The 18,430-nt window shown below is 43.3% G+C and overlaps 1 protein-coding gene across 1 annotated transcript in view; it reads right to left on the bottom strand.

The window, feature by feature from the left end:
- LOC144756225 (butyrophilin subfamily 1 member A1-like) overlaps positions 1-18,430 on the bottom strand; it is a 121,776-nt gene that overhangs the window by 29,315 nt on the left and 74,031 nt on the right. Inside the window, exon 4 of the mRNA XM_078645842.1 lies at positions 4,914-5,195. Within this exon, the coding sequence (XP_078501968.1) occupies positions 4,914-5,195 (282 nt within the window). The remainder of the gene's footprint in view (positions 1-4,913; positions 5,196-18,430) is intronic.

The following is an 18,430-nucleotide window of genomic DNA, read 5'->3' as shown; positions in this document are numbered from 1 at the left end:
GGGGGACAGGGTGTCACTTTGACACCCTGTTGCACCCCTGATTCTGGCTTGTGTGCCATGTGACACACATACATGCCCTTAGGGCATGTATGTGTGTCACATGGCACAAGTGTACACAGGAATTCGTTATTTACCATGACATAGTATGTCATGGTAAATAACGAATTCTGAAGGGTCTGTGGCACTGTTTTCAGTGCCACCTACATCACAAAACTGCGATTCGGTAAATTTACCGATTCGGTAATTTACAGAATCGGTAAATTTACCGAATCTGTAAATTTACCGAATCGGTCAATTTAAGGCCCCCTACATCTGAAACTCCAAATACCGGTCGGTAACAGCCAAAATCGGCCGTTACCTACCGGTATTTGGCCTCCTACATCTGGCCCCAGATGTTTTCAGGACTGCCTGTGCCTCCAGACACCGAGCCCCAAAAGCAACCCAGTGTTCAGATTACTAGACCAGGGATCTTATTAAAGCATGGAGTCTACTCAAAGAACCGGGAGGACAGGAGTGTCACTGAGGAATCTGCAGGTAGGCATTACTGAAGGTAAGTAACTTGCTCTTCTGATAGAGACCTGTTCCTCACCTTCTGAATAGATACCAAAGCAGCACCAATCACGGGGTGAGTCTGTGAATGGACTCAAAACACAAAGTGATGCAGAACCTTGATGGCAAAATGCCCCTTTGAGCAAACCTGATCATCCATACAATAGTCTTTTGTGAATGTATGGACACTCATGTAGCCGCCTGGCAGATATCTAGGACAGGGACTCAGGAGGCTAATGCAGAATGGGCACACAGGTCTACTCGAGACTACTTCTTCACCAGTGCACAACAGATCTTAATGCAGAGCACGATCCAGCATGAGATAGTATGCTTCTGCACAGCCTTGCATTTCACGCTCTCGCGAACCCCACAAAAGAGCTGATCGTGCACCTGGTGGTCTTTGGTTCGATCAATGTAGAAGCTGAGCACTCTCTTAGGGGCCAACCAATGGAGCCTCTTCCAGTCGTTAGAGGGGTGATGTGGAACACACAAAGCCAGCAGGGTGATGAATTGGCTGTCGTGGAACGGCACCACAACTTTTTGGAGATAGGATGCCCTAGAACACAGAACAAGCTTGCCAGGAAAGAAGGGGGAGTATTGTGGATGAACACACAGAGCCTGGAGCTCGCTCACACGCTGTGTTGAGGTGATGGCAATGAAGAACACTGTTTTGATGGTGAGGAGCCATAAAAGACAACCGTGAAGTGGCTCGAAGGAAATACACATGAGGTAAGTAAGGACAATGTTCAGGTCCCATTGGGGCATCACAAAAGGTTGAAGGAGGAAACATATGTCCTATCAAAAACGCATCACATCAGGCGACTTAAATAAGGACGGCTGATCAGGCAACCGTAAGAAGGCTGAGCGGCCCGAAAGATAACCTTTAACTGTGCCCAGAGCAAGGCCTTGCCACACCAAACCACAATTTTGTCCCAACAACCGGCATATATAGTTTTTGGCAACAAACGCCTGGTTACCATGACAACATCAATCACGTTCGGAGGAAGGTCGAAAGTGTTCAGCTGTCGCAACCCAATCTCCAGAAAGAAGATGGAGGCTGCAAAGGCGAGAGTGGAGAACCTTGCTATTCTGCTGCAACAGCAGGTCTTCCTGGAGTGGCAGCCTGGTCAGAGGACAGATGCTCAAGCCCAGGACTTGGGTCCAGTCCCTCCTTATCTTTTTGAGAACTCAGGGCAGAATTGGTATCGGTGGAAAGGCAGAAAGGAGTCCTGAATTCTGCTTGAGGCGAAACGACTTTCTGAGTGAGAAGTGACTTGGAAACTCAGAGGAGCGGACATTGCATGCTTTTGGCAGTGGTGATCAGACTGAGTCAAGGTTCTCTCCATTGACGGAAGAGACCTTGCGGCAAGGGTGTAACTGCCACTTGTGGTCTGCTAGGTGCCGACGGCTGGGCTTATCGACCCTGGCATTCGCTGATCCTGTCAGGTTGTTCACCACCAGGAATCTACCTTTATGGTCCAGCCACTTTCGGAGGCGCAAGACCTTCTGGTACGGGGTCCATGATCCCACCCCGTCCTTTTTGTTACAGTACCACATAACAGTGGTGTTGACCTGGAGCAACTGTATCAGCCACCATTTGATGGATGGGAGTAAGGCTTTCAGTGCCAAGCGAATTATCCCTAACTCTAGAAGGCTGATGTGAAGCCAAGACTGCACTGGAGACCAGACGCCTCTGATATCCAACTCTTCCAGAAGAAAGGTGCGGCTGTGATGAAAGGAAGAGGAGGGCATAGCCCTTGGAAACAGTTTGCAGGACCCATCTGTCTGATGTTATGGCATGCCAACCATGCAAGAATGTTTGGATCGCACCTCGCATCGGGTGGCTGTACTAAATGCAGGGCACGCTAAAGGCGTTTGGCAGGTGGGGTTGAAGGTAGGGCTGGGAGCTGGTTGACCTTGGCACCAGTGGACACTATCACCATGACCGGGAAACTGCTGGGATTCATGCTGTGGTTGGAGTGGTACCTCTGTTGAAGCTGTGAAAGGAGCTGTGGGTCAGGGGCGAGGTGGTGAGGTGGGGCAGAAAGGCTTGAAGAGCAATCCTTTGCCCTGCTCTCCTTAAACTGCTCGAGAGCAAAATCTGCCTTATCGTCGAACAGACACGTCCCATGGCGAATCCCAGGCAAGGCATTTCAATGAGGGTTGATTAGATCTCAACTGAAAAACCAGTTCACTGCAGACAACCGTGAGGGCAAATGTCAATACTGGTGCCAATGATCCGCTCGATGAAATCTGTGGTGTTCAAGTCACAACAAATTGCGAATTTGTGGCAAGTCCTGGACATCCGTGATGGGCAAAGACAGATCTGAGATCTTAAGGGTACACCCAGGAGAACTGTAGCCTCTAAGTCCCAAAGCATGGGAGTAGCATCTCAGAAGATAGTTGCTTTTACTGAATGGACAGCCAGGCTAGTGAAAGAAAAACCTCCCTTCCCAAATGTCTCCATTCACTTTGATTCCCTATTAGGGGGGGGAGAGTAGTCAGAAAAGTTTTGCAAGTGAGCCCTGCTTATGGACCCTTGCACCATTAAACTTTAGGTGGAAGGGTGTTGAAACAGGCACGCAGGGTTGCACAGGGCAAGGGGATGATGTCTCCCTATTTGTCTGTTGACTGGGGGACCAGAGCAAGGTTGATCCAAGCGCCCAACAAGGTATCGGTTACTGCCTCATTAAGTGCCATAGAGGCCTCTGAAGATGTGCCCCAGCTGGAGAACTTCCATCAGCAGGTTAGTTTGAATCTCCAAGGGGGGGAGCTGGAGGTCAAGGACTTCAGCTGACCTATGCATCACCATGGAATAGGAGGCTGTTTCTTCAGTAGGTGGTCCAGAGGGTGAGAGAACACCAGATTCAGGGGAGGCATTGAAACCGGTGGCCTCCTGAAAGTTGTCGTATTAATTGTCTTCAATAGGACTGAGAAAACTCATCACCCACTTAATAATCGGTGTCCGAGTTCATACTGAAAAAGGAGTGTGATCTACCATGTTGAGGTGGCAAGCAGCGCATTGACAGCAGGTGCCACTTTACCGAGCTCACATGGGCGCCGGCTTGGGAGTCGGAGAGTATTATAGGTAGCTCCTCATACAGTATTGATGGATTCGGCACCAGTGTAGAAGTTCCAGGTACTGGTGTGGACCATAGGGGTGGTGGAGGGACCACAGCCAGCGACATCTTGATCGGCACAGAAGGTTCCACTGGTACTGAGTGTGAACCTACCAGTGGTACTTCAGAAGGAGGGCCTCTTGGCTCCCTGGGGCACGAACACGCAACGAAGAGTCAGAGTTTGACCTCGAAGAACTTTTCAATCTCTTTAAGAGTGCCAGACGGCCCTGGAAACTCAGTTTGTGCCAAGAATAGTTGTGGGATTGGCTCCAAAGTCAACTATCTCTGGGAAGAGGAGATCAAGACCCATGGTCCGGCTCCTTCTCAGGTGAATGTGAGTTGGGGTAGAGCCACACTTTGATTTCTTACGCTTTGTGGACTTACTGGATGATTTAGATTTCGATGAAGACCAGCCTCTGGCACGGCTTCCTCAACTTCTGGAGCAAGAACGGGACCGAAGTTTTAGTTTCGACCACGACTGTGACTAGTACTGTCATGGGATCTTCTTATGTTTTATCATGTAAAGTTTCGCCTCATGGTCTTCAATGGCATTCATCAACGAACAGTTGCTTTAGAGTTGTTACTCGACCATAGGCACACCTGACAGGGTTCCATCACTGACATTTGTTTTAAACAATCCCTCCAGGGCTTCAAGCCTGTCATTTTCTTGGGTGACAGTCCCTTGCACACTGTACATTTTTGACCGAATAGCTGATGTAAATGTCTCTGAGCAACAAGTGTGAGCTTCGGATACGCATCTGGTGCCGTGGAAAGGAACTGACATAAGCACAGACGAGTGGCACCCATAGGTCCTTCTCGTAATTCCCAGAGAAGAACGAGGTCAGTGCGCAGCCACGTGGTGTCAACTACCTGTGCGCAAAGGTACTACTGAGTAGTTTCCAGATACAGACGCTGGGGAATATTCTAAAGATGTGGAATCTACAGCTAAAAATCTCTATCAGGAGAATGAGAAACATTCAACCTACACCATTAGCCACCTCTCTATCCATAGTCTTCCCTCCTCTCAACAGATAGCTACTAAGATACTTGCATTGTTTACTATTGTCAATATTTATCTTGCTAGCCTAAGAAATTGTTTTGTGTCAAATATATGTTCTGCGCCTATAAGCTGGACCCCAGCAAATAAAAATTAATAAATATTTAAATAAAGGCAGAGATCTGTGGGAAACACAGTTATTGTCAGCATACTGAAATGAGTCTTAAGATGGCAGCTCTGGAGCTTACCTGATAAATAGATAGTAGAGACCTCGTCCTGCTGAGTCAGGGGATTCCGCAGATGGCATGAAAGAGCGCGCTGCGATTCTTTTGTCATCACCACCACACTCTCGACTTTGAACAGACCATCTTTGTCTTGGGTTTTCACTTCAGAAGCTCTCGGAAGGCTCTTGCCACCATCCTCTCTCCACAGCACCTCTGGTGGTGGATACCATCCAGAGGATTCACAAACAACCCGGATCCCACCATCATGGTAACCTTCCAAGCGGATGTCTGGATCAGAGTTGAACCCTACAAAAGTAGAAGCATTAATCATGTCTGCTTTGGTGACATCCAAATCCTTTTCACCAAATACCAAAAACATCTTTAAGCTTTTAACTGATGTGCATGTACATTCAAGTCTCTACATACACATATGCTGAAGCACACAAAATTAGTCTATCTTGTATCATAGGCAGTAACCAAAGTAGTAATCACAGGGAGTCAGTTTAAAGTATTCCTTTTTTTATTTTCTTCTTTTTTTCTTCTCAAAATTCATACACAAAACACTGGCAGCCGACACATGTTTCGTCCAACCGACTTTTTCAAGGCTGCAAACAATGTGATTACAATTAAAACCATACATATACAACGTCCACAGACTGGACAATCCCTAATAAAACCAACACTACACACAAGCGCCAATAGAATAAGTGTAAACAGAAGGAAAATTGGAACTATTTGTGAATAGCGTCATCTTACAGAACCAATCACCGGATGAATACTAATATAGAAGAAACAATAGGAGGAAATAATTCCGCTATAAAAGCAGATAGAAAGTGTTATGGAGCAACTTGTCACCAAAGCACGTGACTGATGTCTCACTTAAGTGTTTGTACCCATGAGCATGCCAAATAGAAAAACTGCATTTGCACTGTTTCTTATCCAAAAGGTATAAGCAAAGCAACCAGCACCTCAAAGGACAACGCACTGGTAAGTAATGCCCAAAAGAAGATTCTGTATGGAAATAAACCTACAATGAAACTGTTCAACATACAAAATAATACAGAACAACAGTATACACAAAACCAGCCTAAATGTCAAAAGGGGTCTGCCTTACCCAGGACTATGGTAACATGCAATAAACAACATGGACAAAGAGTGTCTCACGGACAGCAAATAGTCTCCAGGTACCTCACTGAACTAATTTAATAACATAATTAATGCTGAATAATATAGTGGCTAATGTGGTAAAGCTTCCACAGGCTTAGCGTGACAACTACCTGCAGGTTACTGCCTATGACACAAGATGGACTAATTGTGGGTGCCTCGGCATATGTGTATGTATTTGTAACTCTACGGAGAGGTTTCTCTCTAGAGCTTGTCTCTTTGAGGGTGGAATGAGACTTATTGCCTGGAGAGCACAAATTGTACTGTACAGACGTCTATACGACTTTCCGGCTTATTTATTGGATAGATGTGCATTTGCAAATGGGCATTAACACTTCTGTGCGTTTGTGTGAATCACTTTGTACAGTCAAGTCTCTATTCCTAATATATGGCTATAATTGCACTATGTATCGAGCACCAGGATGGTGTTGAAGCTGTTACATGGTGGACATCCCACCTCCCACGTGCCCCTCTGGGTTACTGAATGCTAAACTCAATTTTCTACTGAATTCCAAGTAAGAGTTAAGGACTTATCTCTGCACCGAATTCCCACTGGTGAATATCCGACTACTTCTTTCAGCACAGAATAAAAAATAAATGAATCGCTGACAGTTGAAGCTGGTTCTCCTCCTACCAGGGGGCCGATTCCGATCCTGTAAAATTCTCGTCCGTACGATTCGCATCCGGAGCCGTTTCCGTACGACTCGTACACACACCGTACAACTCGACGAGTACGATGCGGACCGGGGTATCAGGACGCGATTCGTACGGTCCACGTCAGGTAAGGGCGATTCGTACGGAAAAACGCACATTCACATACACACCATACGGTGCGTACCCTCCATGATCGCAGGGGTACGCACCGTACCCCTGCGATCATGGGGGGTACGCACCGTACACCCAGCTGACATGGGGTACGCACCGTACACCCAGCGTACATGGGGTACGGTGCGTACACGCCAAGATCGCGGGGTACAGTGCGTACACCGCGTGATGGGGGGGCACGCACAGTACCGGGGGGGCCGTTGCATACCTGTTTTGGGGCGAACTCTGCTTTTACGGCTGTTTTCAGCTCCCGTAGAAAAAGGGTCGTACGGTGCGTACCCAACACGAATCGTACTTGCCGGTTCGGAAAAAGCAGCCGCGAACCGTACAGATGTCCCGTACAGCGGGTTCCCAGGGAGATTCGTACGGGGATTTGATTTGTACGGTCCCTGTACGATTCGTACGGAGTCCAGCTCCTGGTACGGAACGTACTTCGTCGTACGTACGGGGGACGTCGCAGGGTACGATTCGTACGGGAAAAACGCTCCGAACGGCAATTCGGAGCGCTTTTTACTGGATCGGAATCGACCCCCTGGTGTTTGTTACTAAAAAGGAATTTTTAGTATCAGTAACTAACGGAGTTCAGAGTACTCTACAATACCACTTTAATTGTTTGATAATTTGATAGTATTCATTTTCTAGTAAATGCAGTGAGTTCTGTGCAACCTAGATATGTTCGATTAAGAACAGTGGGAGATGAGAACGTTCATGTTGAACCACCAACACCATTACTCTCTCAGGGACAGTGAGCCTACCCACCATGGTCTGCAAGTCCTATTTAATCTATCGTCCTGAACAATCTGCACAAAACTTTCTATTGCAGGGAAACATGCGGATCCTCAGTAAATAATCTGTATATGTTAGTTATAGATTTTAAAGGTAATACAGACATAAACAATATAGATAATTATGTGTGGCCTTATAATCTTTTAACAATTTTTAAACTATTCTCTCAGACCGTTTAGCTGGTCAGGTCCCTTTTGTTAATAATGTTAGGGTATGTGGTTTTAGCAGCACTCTTATGATGGATTGGGTCAGTAGTAGAGCGTAAATGTTGAGGATTAGTAAACTTACTCCTTCGCACTGGAGAAAGTTTCTTCCATCTACTAATGAACAGAAGCCCCAGGAAGTTGCAAAGTTACATTGAAACCCCTCCAAACGGCTGTTGCACACTTTTTTGACCACACAGTTCAGTGGATGATTTGAGCATTACAGATCGCATTGGATCTAGTGGCATATATTTCCAGAAAAGACGCTTAGAAAGTTGTAGAGATGTATCTACTTTAGGTTGAAACATTGTCTGCAGCCATAAGTCAGATCTTTTATCATGTTGCATGGAGGGTGGTCCAGATCTCTTTTTCCCTGTGTTTCTCTTTTTGAAGGTAAACATTCCAGAAAAATCCAAGATCTTTAGGTCGAGCCTGAATCAGCGCGCATGCGCTACTCTGCGAGAACTTGTTGTAGTGGAGTATGGAAATGCTGGCCTGCGAGTTGTTATTAGGGTTGTTAGTTCCACCTTGATACCACCTTGTCCTCATTTGTAACCTCACATGGCGACTTGAACTCTTACTTCCGATGCGACACGGTATGTCTAATTTAGTCTGTAAGCACCATTTCTTTAATGGGTTTCTCCTACTGCAGGCATGACGTGCTTTCCTCGCCATGTCCGCTTTCACTTTCAAGCAGCCCCGGACAATGGAGGCTGATTCTTTAAAGTGAAACAGGTCTCGCATTTACAAGAGTTTGAGATATTGCCATTGTAAATGACAATAGCTTAAACTCTCGTAAATGCGAGATCAATTGCATTGCAAATGCTTGTTGATGTTTGCATTTACTTGTATGATTTACATGTACACACTTAGGTGGGTAAGTAAGGTATTTCATCCCAGGACAATTGAGACTGGAAAAGCATACAACAGTAAAAACCTATATTCTGAAATGTAAGGAAGAGAACACCTCACCGTCAAATTTGGAAAAAAGCTCTTTCCGAGGAGCATGATTCAGAGGTAAATGCTGTTGCAGTTTCTCTATAGTGGTCTAGTGATCTTTGGCAAATTTTACTTTTTTAGGTCCTTGTTCTTTGTATGACCCTAAAATATTTCAATCACCAATTTTTAAAAGTGAACAAAAGCTATTTTGTGAAGATGCAACAATTTTTGTATTATGGCAAAAACAATGCTGATTGCTCAAACTGCGAATTTACGGATATAATGAAAAAGTGCTTCCAGAAGGTACCACAGTCAACTTAAAATTGTGAATTTTAAGTTGAAGAAAAGATCTAGTATTGAATCCTTCTGTCTAAAAAAAGTAACATTGTTTTACTTACTGTGTATGGCTTGTTACTCTGCAACAGGAATAAATCTATGTAAAATGTTCTCATTATCATGCCAAGACTAGCATCCCCGCTTATCTCACAGACAAGTTGACCATCTTTTAGTACATTAGTATGTAAACGCGTTTCGGTGTATCTTTTCTTTTCTTAACACCTTCTTCAGGACTCGTATAACATTCATGTCTTTCCCATAATTTCCATAAAAACAGACCATGCATCTAAAAAAAAAAATTAAAATACAATTTGATTCAATTCTTATCTTGTGTGAACATAGACTATTATTTTGGTGCAGTACCAGTAATGTTTACTTTTAGATGCGTGTTCTGTTTTTATGGAAATTATGAGAAAGTCATGAATGTTATATGAGTCTTGAAGAAGGTGTTAAGAAAATAAGATACACCGAAACGCGCTGACATACTAATGGATTGATATACTGTTTTTATTGGTTTATTTAATGTATTATGTATATGTGGATATTACATACCAGGAAATGAGCTTATAAAAAATGTGCATAACATATCTCCTGTTTCTTGGGCACCAATACCATTGCAGTTAACATACTGATATAAGGTTGCAGTTTGTTTTGTTTTATCCTTGATGTAATCTGGATGTGATTATTGCATATTTGTAAAGTGTTTATGTAAAACTGTGACTACAGACCTTGTCAATCAGTTATATCACTATGATGATTTTTAATGTATTTTAAAATCATTGCAATCAAAAGCAGGTCTTTTTTGCATTGTGTGTAATAAATTATACTTACTCAAATAGACTTCTTATGACACTTAATGGTTGAGTGCAGTTTCTAGTGCAGTGCAAGCTATTGACAGCCATTGAATTTGACACAGAAGGGAAATTTGTTTTTGTTAAGTGTTAACTACCCGGTCCCTTATGGTCTAACTTGGGTAAACTCTCTAATTTTTGGGGAATTGCAGTTTAAAACTGCCATTTCCACTTGGCAAAATAAACCTTTTGCAAAGCCTAAACCAATTTAATACATTTGTCACCTCTAGGGTTGCCCTAAACTGCCCACATGGCAGAAGGCAATGTTTTTAACAATTAGGTTAAGTAATTTCACGTTTTAGATGTCCTGGTAGTGAAAAACTCCTGAATTAGTTTTTCACTACTGTAAGGCCTGCTTCTACCATAATATAACGTTGGAGTTATCTTATTACATTTAATAAGCTGTAACTTTCAAATGAGAACAGGTAGAGTTCATGGTTTCTGTCTTCAGAAGTGTAATGAAAAATCCTCTTTTATGGTGAAGTAGGATGTTTTGGTTAAAAGTTTGAAAATGACACTTTTAGAAAGTTGCCTTAACCATTTAGTGCCTGCAGTCTGTCTTGGGGTCATATGACTGGGTGTAGTTGGCAGTTAGACTTAGCGTATTCCCCCTAGACAGCCGCACACAATAGAGAGCTTAAATAGAGAGCTTAGGTGTGGCTGCATGGGCCATCACTGGCAGGATGGGAGGGTAGAGCTAGGCACAGCTCCTCCTACACCTGATTAGGCTGCGTCCTGCCTTCACTCAAAGGATTGCATACCTCCTGTAGTTAGTCTGGAGCCAGGACAGGAGAGGCAGTAAACATGTGCACTTCAAAGGGAAACCTCTAGAAGCTTTCCCAACTTCAAATGAGGCACCAGATATAAATACTGGACCTCAGACACAAACTCTTCAGTACTCTCCTTAACCTATGTAGACTCTGACAGGAAAAATTACTGTTGTGCTGCTGATAGGATAGCCACTCTGCCGGACTGTTGCCCTGACGGACTGCTCCCCTGCCTCTCTTCTGCCTGAGTCCGATGGATTGGACCTGCACCTGAACCCAGGACCCACAGAGTGACTCCAAGGGCTAGTCTGCTGGTCTCCTGTTCAGAACCAGAGGGACATAAGAGGTTTCCAACCACCTGCACAAGCACCCAGTACCAGCTGGAGCAAGCCCTTCAGGTCCTGAACCCTTGGTCCGTTAGCTGAACCCTTTGTGCTATTGCTTCGACCGCTCACTGGGAAGCTTTGACTCAACCTTTCGTGATGACAACAGCAATTTTGCGCTACAGCGGCAACCATCCGCGACGCCAGGTCTTCTCTTAGAGCTACATCAACAGCTATCTGTGACGCTTCCTTGCTCCTCGTGGCCCCCTCCAGTGCCAATGGGACTCTTTACGCTGGACAGAGCAGGTAACTTTTTTCGCAAGACTAACCTGGCCCCTCTATCTGACCCAAGTTCCATCGCGATCGGCCTGAACTTGTGACTTTCTCCGAGTCTCGCATGACCAGATAACCACGAGTGGCACTTTGGACTTTTCTGTGCTATTTTCACTTAAATCTTGAAAAGTACATATCTCCGACTCTACTAATTGGTATTTGTTGTTTTGGTCTTGCCTCCAAGTTAAGCCTGACTGCTCTGTGCCAAGGTCATGAGGGTTGAGAACAGGTTCATTTAGTGTTTGCTTGTGGCTTCACCCCGACAAGGTCTGTGTTTCTTACTTGAGTGGAGTTTCACCCCTCCCCCCCACACAGAACCAGTGACCAGGTTTCCTACAGATTGGAAGAGGCAGAGCAAAGAAGCCGCTAGTTGCGTTTGCTCCGGAGGCTGTGTACACGAACGTAGCAGGTGAGTTGTTTAAAAGTGCTATAGCCATAAACAGAAAGCTTTACATATCCTGCCTCTGCAGGTAGAATCTTAGAAGTTCCAGAAGGGTGGAGTTGGGCGACCTAAGCAGGGCAGGCAGTGTGTGAAAGGTTATCCTGTACTTGAAGTCTGAAGGGCCATTATTATGCTGTGCAATTTTAATTGAGTATAAGCCTTGTGACATTGATATGGGTTGGAGATTGCTGGATACAACCCTCACCAAAGAGGATTTCAGATGAAAAGGCATGCATACTGTGATATTTCTCAAGCTGAGTAGGTGGTATGTGTATGACCTGACTACCTACTTTCCATTAATTTTCAAGGACTGGTTGTCTTCAAACCACGCTCCTCAATTTTCAGTGGCCAAACCTGGCTGGAGCTAAAGGTCAGAAGAGCCAGGCAGAGGCAATGGCAAGTCAGCTGGTTGGGGCAGGTTTTATTGTTCTAGCAAGCATTGAAGTGCTTTGAGACAACAAGTGACGGATGAGGTCAGGGTCCGCCATCTGACAGATATATATATTTGGGCTCTTTATCCATATTTTGAGCTGGGTGCCATCTGCACATATTCTGTGCTTCAGTTGGAAGTTACTGATTTCAGCTTACATCCTTAACTATACTTTTAAGAGGAGGGGTTGATAGAAGGGGGTCATGGGAAACCTTTCAGTCGAGTAGCTGGTTTTTGGAATAGAATGGGCTTAAATTTGCACACTAGTTGGTTGCTGTATATGTACCTATAGAAGAGAGGAGGGGGCAGTGGTGAAAACCCTTGTGTGACCCTGAAGAATGATGGACATTGAAGTGGATAGGAAGGAGGCCAGCTTTACCCGATGGGACCTATCAGACTGAATCAAGCTGAATGATTTGGGGGAGTGGGGGTAACTCCTATAACGCAGTGCGTCAATAGGCCCTGTAGGAGTATTTTCTGATCCATAATGACCACTGCTTCAGAGAGGTTGTGGATATGCTTACAAGAGACTCTGATACAATGTGGGAAGGAATTTTCCTTTGATATTCCGAAGTGAGGTTGTCATAAATTGTGACTTTTTTCAAGCTTTTTGGTCCTGCTCATTACACTCAATTAAACATGTTTAACTCATTGTTATTATTAGTAGATTTGCATGATTTTGTTTGCTGTTTATTTACATGGATTCATATTATAAAGATGCTTTGATATAAGTTGATAGATCATCAATAGCTCATATGATATATATTCCTGCAATATGATTTATATATAAAAAGAAATGCAATAAGTGTAGGCAAGGGTGCAGGGGAATTCACATGTTTCTTTTCATTTCTTGCATCACCAGTCACAATGCCCATTTTTCTCAATGTTGGGAATCACAATGTAATATCAGTGCATGGGCATTTTAGTAGAGAGCAACGCTTCCGCATTTCAAGAAAGGATTGCGCAAGTCACAAAAGCCCGCTTGATGCTCATGCTGTCATGCACTGGCGCAGGCTGGTGCCATCTGTCTCCTTCTCAAGAAAAGTACAGCAGAACAACGACAAAAGAATGCTTTTGCTTCTCTAAACTCCATTAACAAAAGGTATGCATGCTAGAGCCCATCTGGGAACCTCATTATAATGGCATTTGGTTCTAACCAAGACACTAGCTGTGGGCTAAAAGGGGAGGTAATTCCATTAGAGGTTTTGATTTTTTTCATCTAATATGTTGCCAGTTATTATTGTTTTGCCATGAATCATATCTATGGTTTTCAATATTTTTACAATGCAATAACGCTTATTCAAATAATCTGATTCTGCACTAAAACCAGGCTTTGATATTTAATAAAGCTTTTAAAAATGTATAGCGTGGATTTCTTGCATGAGCTCAACCTTCAGGGAAAGGTGACCCACTAATATAGAAGTGTATATCTGGAAGTATCTGACAGGATTAATTGTTGCCCAATATGCATTATCTCCAGATAGGGTGAGAAAGATTAATGGATCGCAGTCTCTCTATATTTCCAGCTGAAGGTGGATAGTTGTTTCAAACCTGCGTTGGCCAGAGGGAACTGGGGGATTCGAATGTATTTAATCCATATTTACACTGAACCTGTAAAAGCGTGTCCAGGTTTCTGTGGCTGTTTGCCAGAATAGAAGCACAAAAGTGTTGTGCTGAAAATAAATAACATAGCTAGCATAGTAGCTACCAAAATATTGTGAAGCATACATAGGAACGCACCTTGAAGATGTATATCATTAAGGTAAATATTTATATATATATATATATCATCACCAGGTAAAACCTGGAGGTCAGGGACAGAAAAACACATATAATGCTTCCCTCTCCTCACACACACCCAAGAAAAAAGTATTTTATTTACTTATTTGTTTTTCCCACTTTGGAAGTTTGTTTTTTATGAAAAAGCAAATCTATGATAACGTTTGGTGAAAGTCAAAACCAACTGTAGCCATCCACCAAACTTTTTGTATCCTGACAGGAACCACCTTGAGGACAGTTATCACAGCTGGGCCTGCAGTGATCACTACATTTATCGGACGGTATCCTCTGCCACCCTGACGGCCTCTACTGCGCCCATCAAATCTGGCTCTATATCTAGCTTAGAATGTACTTAAATGCTAGGAAGGATGCTGCATACAGGTATGCAATAGAGTTGTTGCTTAACCAATGTTATTCCTTGTTCTTTTAGCACAGTTAGGAGTCTAGAAGTTCGCTTGTGTGCCTAATGACAGATGGTCATACAACATGCCTAGCATGTACAAGACACAAAAACTGGTAGAAGCACATGAGGTTTAAGTATAGTCAGAAAGTTCTGCCTAGCAGATGGAAGGTTGCACGACAGCAAAATTGCAGGGGCAAACGTGTTTATGGATTTCATATTAGTAGCAGTAATTCATTTTAAGCTTTGTTTTTTTAGTGAAAATAGATGGAGTCACATAGACATTTGCAACTCGCAATGCACTTTTTATTGACTGCGACTTGCAAAACTGATTTTTTTATAATCTTTAGCATGATAATTATTGACTTCATCAGATTCAAAAATATAATTGTTCTCATTTTAATTCTTTTTATGATCATCATCATTAACGTTACTGCCATTGCCTTAATTTTTGTTCATTTGTTTTAATAATTTGTGGATGCAGAAAGTTCTACTCACAGGGCATGGGCCCGCACTGGAACCACGCCACTGAACTGGGGAACTGTATGGTACCCAGGTTACAGGTATACATATTTCTTTTAATCAAGTTTGCCATTTCTCATATGTGTTCTTTCTCTTTTTATCTGCCATCCTCGTGAGGCCTGAAGCTGAGATAATGATAAGACCCATCAGTGGCTTGGGATCTCCAGTCATGATGACTCTACTTAGAGCTACTCAACTGAATTGTTGTGCTTTCTGAGGATGACTCTTGGCTCCATTCCCCTGATCATGGATGACGCATGACAAACATTACTCTGTGGTGCATCTTATCAGATCATGCCTGGCCTGAGAGACGAAGTGCAAAAAGAAACACAGCGGGCTCTTTTTCAGTGTTTACTGAGAGATGCGCAGAAAATACAATGTCAACCACATTTTCCTGCAGGCGGTGAGGTGTGCTCTGGTAGGGAAGTAAAACTCACGTCAAAAATACCCTTAACTTGGGTAAGAAATTTCTTGTTGTTACATGTAGGACACAGAGTAGATAAACTTAAATGGTCTCAAGGGCGTCAACTGAATATGGCTGGCTAGAGAGATCACTAAACAAGCTTATATCCTACTTAATAGTCAGAAAATACTTATTCTCTCCCACCCTGCATTTGAGCCCGGCTGCTGCTTATGATCTGCATCTCTTACAGATTGTCACACAAGAGATAGCATAACAAGCAGATAGTTGTGGAATTCCTGCATATATTTATTCAAAAGAAAGTGATTTATTGACCCTGGGGAGGAAATCTTTAATATTTCGATGCGAGAAGATTTCAAAGCATTGTACTGCCCAGGTATCTAGTATATCTCAAAGCTCCATGAACTAGGCAGTGTAACAGATGAAGCTTATAAAGTGTCTTAAGTAATCTTAGCTGGAAATGAGTTAAGCAGTGAAAATATCACATCTCAAAACAGCCAGAATGATTTGCAGCTTGATTCTCCACTTGCTAATAGGTTAGAATAAAACACATATTGTCCCCATATGGTCAAATGTACAAGCTGATTTATCCAGACATAGGACATTGAAAGTAATCTTTTGTCCAGTTTCAAAAGGATTGCTCTGAAGCAAGGAAATGTATGTGAGATAAAGAAAAAAATCATGCACCCTGGGACGAAACCTAAAATCATTGTTACTTGATTTACAAAGGTTTGAAGTCAATATGAAAGTAAAGTAACCCATTAATCCATACCGTGGGAGAAGAAAATGTAAAACACAATAATAAGCAAAGCGCGTCAACAGAAAAGGGTGATGTGGAACGTAAAGTTGGCATTCCTTGGAAAACATAATTGATGCCATTGTTGATATTCAAAAAGCAGTAAACCTATGCTAATGTGACCCCGTAGTCAGACAAACTGATGAATTTGCAGACATCAGAAGCTTTCTTGAACAGCCAGAGACTATCATGAGAAACTACTGAGAAAAAAGGCGACCTCTAGATGTGAGCTGGAAGGCCGGATGCAAGCCAGTACCGTTTCCCCAAAAAATGAGGTTTCTTAGTATTATTTGAAGAACTTAGAACACCAAGTCAGAAGAAATAATGCATGGATCATTATCTTACCAGAAGAAAGTGACTTTAAGTTAAATCTTTAAAACGTTTGTGGTTGGAATTATAGAAGAGAGTATATCAACATTAGGACAATTGGATCTTCAAGGTGATATCCAGTAGATGCAACGAGCATCTGCTAGAAAACCAGAGGCAACTAAACCCCATAAAGTCCACCTGCATTTCTAAATAGATACTTTAGCTGAAAACAATCTGGTAGCAACTAAAAATCCAATTAGATGGAAAAATCATGATATACTTATTCAAGCAGAGTTAACCTGACAGATGTTCCAAAGATGTTGGCAGCTGCAGCACTTAATAGATAACTTAAAAACCTAAGTATATTAAAGCCTACCTACAGCATTGCCACCTGACTTTAAAGTTGGCTAATTCGCACACCTACATTTGTATTTTTACAAATGAGGTAAAAAAAACATGTTAGCTAGTCAGTAAAAGATTAGAGGGACAGTGATGTGTCTATAACAGATTACGAGTTTAGAGTTATAACCTACCTCTAGGAAATAAAGTATATTTAAAAAGAAACTAAATAAAAATAAGTAGGCTGCAATGGAAATAATCAAATGGCTGAGTAATAAGCAAAGGGTTAGGGCACGTCTCTTCAACACTGTTCCAGAGACAGCAACTGGAGACAGAGAGGATACATCTGGGGGTAAAATAAGGGAAGCACTCGCTTATGGGGATTGATAGAGTAAATTTGGGGGCACACCAAGGAGAGCAAGAGGGTAACAATGAAAAATAAATCCACTTTCATAAACAGACGTTTTATGTTCACTTCCACAGATTTTATATTAAAATAACTATATTTAAAATAGACACAGATACCGGTAAATAGCTGTCTTTTCACTATAAAGTGAGTAGAGCTGCTGTTGGTCGCAAGGTAGGAGTGAATAACTAGATGAACTCCAACTATATTATAAAATATTACGGTATTAGGATTACCTGTACCATCAGGAAATCAGGAAGAGGGGCCAGAGTGGGTTTAAATCTTGGTGCTAGATTTTTTTTTTAAACACATTTTATTGAGAGATTGCATACATTTCGCAGAGCTCTGCACCCCAGAGATATCTGCAGGTCAACTAGGCCACAGCAGTTCAATTGCAATCCGTCTCTTTTATGTTATATAAGCAAATACAAACAAAGCAAGATTGGCCCTCCTCCCCCCCAAACTTACCCCCCCCCCGGAAACGTCTCCCTCCTGGATCCCACCCACCCCCGTCGCACGGTATCCATCACACGTCTCAGATTCATTATACACCCCGCAGACAATATGCATGCACCTTCGATCACAGCCCCTTCATGTTTCCACCGGAAGATACTATTACACCGGAGGCTCAAGCCAGAGGCCCCTAAAATCAGCCCAACGCTTCCAGATTTTATAATGCTTTCGTCGGCATCCCCAGGCAACGAAAATCGGCTGCTCCATACCCATACAAAAATCGAGCCCTCTCTTCCACGCCACCACAGAGGGGGCCCGCGGATCCTTCCACGCTCTGGCCACGTCCCTTTTTGCCAACGTGAGACCCAGCAGCAACAAATGTCTCTTATTGATGTTACCCCCACTCCCTCCACCACATGCAATAAGCCCAACTGCGGTGTACGGGGGCGCTCCCACCCCAGGACCTCAGACATACAATCTCACACCCCCTGCCAGAACCTATCTAGAGAACTACAACTCCATACTGTGTGCATGAACGTCCCCACTTCCTGGCCACATCGGAGGCAATCAGGGGATAAAATCAATCCCGCCCGCCACAATCTGTGTCTAGTAAAGTACACCATGTGGAGGTATTTAAATTGGATGAGCCGTAGGCGTATTGCTATGGCGGCACCCCAGGGGCCCGCCAGTGCCTTCCTCCAATCCTCCTCCTCCAGT

The sequence above is a fragment of the Lissotriton helveticus genome, chromosome 5_1, assembly GCF_964261635.1.
Source record: "Lissotriton helveticus chromosome 5_1, aLisHel1.1, whole genome shotgun sequence".
NCBI classification, from domain to species: domain Eukaryota; kingdom Metazoa; phylum Chordata; class Amphibia; order Caudata; family Salamandridae; genus Lissotriton; species Lissotriton helveticus.
This window is presented reverse-complemented; position numbering and strand designations above follow the sequence as displayed.